This window comes from Triticum aestivum, chromosome 7D (genome assembly GCF_018294505.1).
Source record: "Triticum aestivum cultivar Chinese Spring chromosome 7D, IWGSC CS RefSeq v2.1, whole genome shotgun sequence".
Lineage (NCBI taxonomy): Eukaryota > Viridiplantae > Streptophyta > Magnoliopsida > Poales > Poaceae > Triticum > Triticum aestivum.
Window position 1 is genome coordinate 2,326,547 of NC_057814.1, and position 7,151 is coordinate 2,333,697.

The 7,151-nt window shown below is 46.4% G+C and overlaps 2 protein-coding genes across 2 annotated transcripts in view; one reads left to right on the plus strand and one right to left on the minus strand.

Moving 5' to 3' along the window:
* Window positions 1–1,678: 1,678 nt before the first annotated feature.
* On the minus strand, window positions 1,679–4,350 carry LOC123168283 (putative zinc finger protein CONSTANS-LIKE 11). Its single transcript, XM_044586154.1, has 4 exons — window positions 3,700–4,350; window positions 2,496–2,678; window positions 1,987–2,363; window positions 1,679–1,879 (listed from the first exon to the last, which is right to left on the minus strand). The coding sequence occupies exons 1-4, from the start codon at window positions 4,345–4,347 to the stop codon at window positions 1,756–1,758; spliced, it is 1,332 nt and encodes a 443-aa protein (XP_044442089.1). The 5' UTR covers window positions 4,348–4,350; the 3' UTR covers window positions 1,679–1,755.
* Window positions 4,351–5,692: 1,342 nt separating this feature from the next.
* Window positions 5,693–7,151, plus strand: part of LOC123166471 (F-box protein At3g26010-like) — a 5,723-nt gene continuing 4,264 nt past the window's right edge. The window contains exon 1 of the mRNA XM_044584278.1: window positions 5,693–5,796. Coding sequence (XP_044440213.1) covers window positions 5,693–5,796 — 104 coding nt within the window. The remainder of the gene's footprint in view (window positions 5,797–7,151) is intronic.

The following is a 7,151-nucleotide window of genomic DNA, read 5'->3' on the forward strand; positions in this document are numbered from 1 at the left end:
ATCTGTTGACATCCCAGTTTTAAAACAAACCACAACTCACTAAGCTAACTGAAGGTATGAACTGAAGGCAGGCAAGAAGGTTCAAAACTATACCAGTCAGTTAACTGGATTTTCTCACTGATGGAGTGACACATACAGTTAACAACTAAGCCCATTTAGTTCACTGGCTCAGTACACTGGGGTACAAGTTTAATTAATTTGCTCCTGATATACATGTGTGCAGTACATTTTTTTCTTCAGATTTTTGGTCCAACGGGCTCTCCCTAATATTAAAATTTAATTAATCCTGCCTCCAGCAAATACTTTATGGCCAATATTATTTTTTGTTCTGGGTCATAAATGTTGACCCAATTTCATCTTATGGAACACAATTTTAAAATAGCAAGAAAAATGGCCACAATTACACACAAAAATTGCCTTCTTTATAACAAATAACAAATGAGTATATTTTCCCCCTATTTTGTTTCTTTAGTTCTCTTAAACCTTTAGAATACAAACATTTGTGAAAAGATAAATTCATATATGTTTGTTTGTTTCGCACTAGGTATGTGCCCATGCGTTGCCATGGGGGGCAAGTATTTATCGACATAAAAAGAGGACCATATGGGACAAATCTCGATGCAAAGCAAATAGAGAAAATAAGATTAGGTTTTGGTTATAAAATATAGATTTTTCCAGCTACTTATTAAACTGATAAAATAGGTATGTGTCCATGATTATTCTGCTTTATTGGGTTATCAAATATAAGAGATTTATTAACATTTATTTTATAATTTATTGGGTTACCAAAGATGTCTAGCATGTACCAGGTTTTACCATAAGAAACAATTTATTTACTGACCGTGAATTTATTGCCATACCATAGATTGATTTGGTTTATTGGTTTATCAAATATTGGTTTGATGAAAACCAGCAGGGATGAAAAACCAGGAAAAATCAATGGGGGGTTGGAGGTTGGACGAAGGGGTGGTGGGGCGAAAACCAAGTGAAAGATAAAACCTTAGGTTATTGTTAAGTAGTATAGAGAAGAGCAAAAGTGCTCTTTTGATCCCGAGCTCATATGCTCCTGCATGAACAGTAAAATCGAAAAAAATAGTAAAAAAAACTGATTTTTTTGTGATGAACATTGATGAATGTTCTAATTGCCTGCAAAATTTCAGATCGAAATGACATTTGTGGAGTTCTGGGCAAAATAACAAAATCGATTGATAGTAATAGAGACTGCAGTACTTTTAGGTGAGTCATTTGTCTCTCTTTTTCAAGAAACAGTACTTTCAGAGAATACATTCACCAAAATCAGATAGTATTGACAAACACATGAAAATCCATTATTCTATTTATTCAGGCCAAAGATAGAATAATGAATGTACACATAGACAAGGGCTGAATTATTACACCTTGGTACCAGTTCCTATAAGTACCTCCCTAAGAAGAATGTGTCCCAAAACTATCTATGTAAAAAGAATGAGCACAAAACTATCAAAAAGGAAAGAAGAAATGCCAAAAAAAAAACTGAGAAAAGGGCTAAGATCTAAGGTGCAACAGCCTTCTCCACAAATTTAGAGCTATGTATAATGTATTTGTGTGGTGTGGAGAAGAGTGGTCTACCTAGGCATGATCGACTTTACATCGACAAAAATGAAGATGTAACTACAAAAAATGTTTGCTTTTTTGTGTATATATGCACTGTCTATATGTAAAACGAATGGAAAAAAGAGAAAAAGAACGAAAAAATCGACCTAATCGCTCGTGAATTTATCCTGCATCTGAGTGTAGTATGTGTTGGTGTTCATTGCTAGCCTTTGCGAATCTGCCCTTGACCCGCTTCCGCGTGTCTGCCCTCGCTTTGCGGGAGGCATACATGATCTGCTTGCAGAACCTGCAAAATTCATCAAAATTCAAATTTGAAACCCAAACTCGAATCAACTGAAAAAAAACATCTGCATATTAAAGAGTTGTCAATTGAAAATAATAATTCAGACTTACTTTCTGTTCTTCTTCTTCTCGTTGTACCTTTGCTTGGCCCTGTCCCTTTCCTCTCGCTTCTTAGCAATGGTGCTTGGATCTTGCTGGTGATGAGCCGCCGCCGCTTGCTCATCCGTGGCCAGCATCTGCGATGGCTGGTTGGCGTCATGACAGCTGGTGCCGTTCTCCGGTGGTGGCGGTGGCGACATTAGGGGCATGGAAGGGCAGAAAGTAGGGAAGCCATCGAGGAGATAAGACGGATGGTGATCGTTGCCTCCCATGGATTGGAGAAGAGTAGTCGATGTCATGACCGGCTGGCATGATGAGGAGGATGGATTATAACATGAGTATGATGATGAGAGGAATTGGCAGATCGATGGTGGCAGGTGCTGCTGTTGCTGTGAAGAAATTAAACCAAGTTCGCAATGTTATTGTGATCGTCGAATAATAACTGGGTTGCAAATAATTAATTGTGCTAATTAGCACTGCGATTGCATGAGGGAGTGAGTGGTCTGTATGTGTATATGTACCTCAAAAGGGAGTGAAGGCCCAGCTGAGTGATTTCCAACAAATACTCCATTAGTATTCTCAAGCCCAGAAGTTGAGCAGGCATTGCTCCAATCATCACAGCCGAAGCTGCTGCTGCTGGTGCCTCTTTGATCTCCTACTATTGTTGTTGTTGTTCCACTGGCATCGCATATCTGAGGTCCATCCTGCATGAATGTATTGAGAGAGTGCACGACAAATTAACAGAATGAGTACTCATGCGCCATCCTAGTTAAGAGGTAAGAAAGAGATATTCAATCGTAATTAGCCGTCAATTCCTCGAGGCAGCGAAAGCTATCTTGGCAAGCATTGTTGGCTTTAATTGTGTGCTAGAAATGATGGAAGGTTTTTAGTTGATTCAGTTATGCCTGTACAATTTTCTCAATTAGGGAAAGGCATAATTTCTCTATCATATACTCCATTACTAAATGAAAGTTATTTTCAGATTCCTGAATTGGAAGATTGACAATTAGCCTCCGCCCATATGAAGTATGTAGCAGTCCCCTGTTTTCCTTGAAAGAGCTAGACTGCAACAGCACATTTTTCATGCTCAAATTACCACATTTTGTAAAAAAAAAAAACCCCTTCAGGCGTGCTTTTTGTTGTTCAGGCTTCTCACTGGTTCTGTAGCATATGTGTCTGCATTTTTATCTAGTTTTTTTGGCTCTTTTGTGTGGTTTATACAGTCAAACTAACCAACATATGCGTTAAATAGCGATTAGAAGATAATCTCAGTCATATCAGTCAGACAAAGATCCAAGCTTGGCACCACAAAAACTGAGCAATCTTTCAGAGGAGAACTGAATATGCATGGTACCCATCATTAATCATCGATCCACCATTACATCCATGTATCACGAAAGAGATCTTCCTTATTATTGTTTTACATCACAGACAGATAGCACACTCCCCACTCCATATATTGTCATCATTCTCACCCACTCACTCTCACTCACTTTGTATGTGATTGTGATCATTCTCCCTTGATCGATACATAGCAGCTACCCACTGAATTTAGTCAGTGGATCACACACAAGAATAGAATGTATCACGCAATCAAACTGTCCATGTAAGAATTGGCACACAAGACAAGATCATCAGGGAGAGTGAGTGTGTCTCTCAATTGCAGCAAAAAAGGAGGAGTGAAATTTGCAAATTAACCAAGCACAGTATTAGATGTTGAGGTACCTGAACCTCCTGCATGATTTCGGGCAGTTTCTCGGCGAGCCAGGCGTCGAAGTCCTCCTGCGACGAGGGGGCCTCGACGGAGAGGATGCGGAGCATCTCGGCGGGCGAGGGGCACCCGGTGTACTCCTCCACGATGGGGGCGCCGTCCGGCGCGGCCAGGCGGTCGGCGCAGGCGCCGCAGAGCGCGGACCGGTTGCCGGCCATCTGGCAGCGGATCGCGGCGTGGGCGACGCCGCAGGCGTCGCAGATCGGGGCGCGCGGGTGGAGGGACGTGACCTGGTTGACGCCGTGCACGGCGCCGTCGCACTCGAGGCAGAGCCGGGCGCCGTGGGCGGAGCAGTAGACGACGGCGCGCTCGGTGCCGCAGTTGGTGCAGGCGGACGACGGGGGCTGCTGCTGCTGCTGGTGGTGGTCTGCCATTACGATGGAGCGTGCGGAGAGTGAAGGCACTCCACATTCATCTACCAGCAGCGCATCGGCACTGCAGTTGGCAGGGGCGGCGGTGGCGAGTGGTGGGGCGGATTGGGCGGCGGCGCCGGCGAGAGGGGGAGTGGTGAAATAGGCGGCGGGGGAGTGAGGAGGAGAGGCCGGGAAGGTTCTTGGCGGTTGGTTGGTAACCGCCAAGTCCGATCGACAGGTAGCGTGCATGCATGGAGATCTCTCGAGACGTGCGTCCGGTAGCTTCCTTTCCAGCTGGAGTGGTAACCAACCGCCACTCCCGACGGACCCTCACGAACCCCAATTTGTTTCTTGGTTACTTAAAAACGTGTCCCAACACGTACTTTGTGAGATTTCTCTTTCTCTTTTCTCTTTTTGATTGATCGTCAAAAGAAAAGGCTATGTCAAAAGATCAATGATAAGTAGTGGAGATATTTTGGTTGGAGAGAAAAGAAATCTCAAATAGTGGAGTATGTTAATCTTAGTACATAGTGTTGTGGAGCTTGGTTGGTGTCACATGTCACATGATTGAGTCGTCGGTCTTGTAATTGACAGTCCTATAAATAGAGGTGCTCCCTGCAAGGAGACAACTATCTCCACTTCTATATAAAGATCATGGATGACTACAAGAGATAAGTAGTGGCGACTTTTTGCGCGGAGAGAAAAGAAACCCCAAAATAGGCAGTGTTAAGTCAACTAATTTTAGTAGAGTGCTTGTGGAGTTCTATTTGTGTCACTTGTGGATCGTAGGTCTCATAAAAATCTTACAAATAGAGGCACTCTCCAAGATCAGATCAAGAAACTCCGGTTATTCATCGCCCTTATCATGTTCATTTGTTTTGAGTATTCGCACGTTAATCCCCACGTGGTCTGTCGGAATACGCATATTTGTGTTTTGCATACATGCATGTTTCTGGAAGTTTCCCTCATACTTGCATGTCCATGTATTTCGGCTAGTATTAGATTAGGTTACTAAGGTGGCAACAATGCAGTTTAGGACGGCTGGGTCATTTGTCTAAAAAAAGGGGACGAAATATCCCTCTCTCTCATTTCGCATCCCCCGCGGTCCGAGCAGCCCACCTGCACCTCCCCCTTCCCCACCCCCAATCCCGCGGCCGCCGTCGGTGATGACGACGCTGTTGGAGGTGTTCTCCGCCGATGACATTGTCTTACTGGAGAAGTGCAAGGAGATCTGCTCTTGGTTTCCAAGCAGAAAGCTCTGGCGGAGCATGCATTGCAATTGTTGATAGATGCGAGGCTGGATGAGATCCGAAGGATAATTCCAGATCCAGTCAATGGGGTGACTTGTATCAAGGTTTTCGTCTGGGCGATGCGTGAGGCAATGGAGTCGTCAGATCCTCATCGGTGAGCTCGCTGGTATTCATACGGGTCTCGACGCGGCCCGCTGGATCCAGAGGTCAAACGAGAGCTCACAGCTATTCCGGGGGTGAGATACGTGCAGTATCCTCCTGGTATGTCTCTACACATAATTATACCTAATAATGTGGAGGAGTTTATGAGGACCATCAAAAGGTCTTCGCCTGAAGACGGACAAATGGTGGAGGAGGATGAGGAGGCAGACGATGATTGGTTGTCAAAGCCTGCTCCCAACGCCGACGAGCAGATGATCCAAGAGGATGAGTATGCACAGGAGAATAGGTATTCATACATCGTAAAGCCTAGCTTGCCTATCAATGCTGAAATTAGGAATATAGAAGAACCCTTGCTCCTTGCCCTGGAACGCACACATCACAGGAGAGTGCTCCCAAGGCAAAAACTCAGTGCAAATCACATGTAAATGACCTCTTTTCTTACACCTATTACACACAGCTTGTGGACATCTAGCAGTAACATGGCCAGTCAGATTATAGATCTGACATGGCTCAAGACGAGGAACATTGTTACCAGCATGAATAGGAGGGCCGCGCGTACGAGGAGGAGTAGGGTTCTTCTCCAATGTACGTACCATGCTCGTGTCCCCCTCGTCCGCCCCCACCGCTCCCGGCGAGGTGGATCGGCCTGGTTGCCTCCTACCGCCTTGTCCCACTTCTCAAATCTAGCATCCCCAGATCCGAAATCCCTCTGCATTGAGGAGCTCCCCAGCTCCGTCTTGCACTTCTAGATGTGGTGGTCGAGCACACGACCGCGACCCCGGCCGCGATCTAAACGCCCAGCCCCTCGCCCGTGTCGCCCAACACCAAATCCCTCCTCCCTCATGGTGTGCTTGCTCTCACCGATCGACGCAGGTGGTGGAATATGTGGAGAGGCCACAACTTGAGCACAAGAGCGAGGATCGCCACGAATCTTTCCCTCCCACCAAGCAAAGGACCGAGGAACCCTAGATCTGGCCCCGACGGCGTGTTCCAGAAATGAGATAGGCACTCAATCCGATCATAAATGGGGGGAGGAGGCATTGGAGTTTGTTTTATACCCGCGGCGCTCGGTGAAACCCTAGAGTCAGGTGACCCATGGCGGTCCGATCAATTCTCCCCCACTATCGAGCATCGCGGTCATGGTGGACCGGTCCACGCCCTAGCAGCCTTGGCCCTCCTGCCAGAGGGAGAGGACGCCGACCCGTGCAATGCGCCACTGGCGCGCCCCCACTAACCGCAACCACCGTGGCTGCTCCCGCCGATGAGCTCTCGTCAATGGCGCCGGCGATCGGTACCGGAATTTTGTCCCAAACCCTAGCAAAATGGCAGGCAAACAAGACAATATCCCCAATGTCAATAGACTCACCCTCTCGAAGGAAGTGCGCGTCAACAGTACCCCCGCGCTCGTTGAGGAGCACGATGCGCTTCCCCTCGCACCGGAACCAGAGGAAACCATCGGTCAGCGAGGCCCGTCTCGCCACCGTGATGTCCACCACGAACAGGACCCGCCAACGTACGTCGCACGCCATCCGTGCGTTGCACTATTCGGCCTACTATGAGGCTGTTGCGCCCATTGAGCCGGCCCACTCCACAACGCATTGCTGAACACAATTTTTCAAAAATGAAAATAGTGGAAGAGAA

Excerpts from the sequence above, each read along its gene's own strand:
- LOC123168283 (XM_044586154.1), bottom strand. The coding sequence starts at position 4,347 with ATGCACGCTACCTGTCGATCGGACTTGGCGGTTACCAACCAACCGCCA. Across the intron at positions 2,364-2,495 it reads GGCCTTCACTCCCTTTTGAG|CAACAGCAGCACCTGCCACC; the intron begins GTACATATACAC and ends ATTTCTTCACAG. Across the intron at positions 1,880-1,986 it reads GAGAAGAAGAAGAACAGAAA|GTTCTGCAAGCAGATCATGT; the intron begins GTAAGTCTGAAT and ends TGAATTTTGCAG.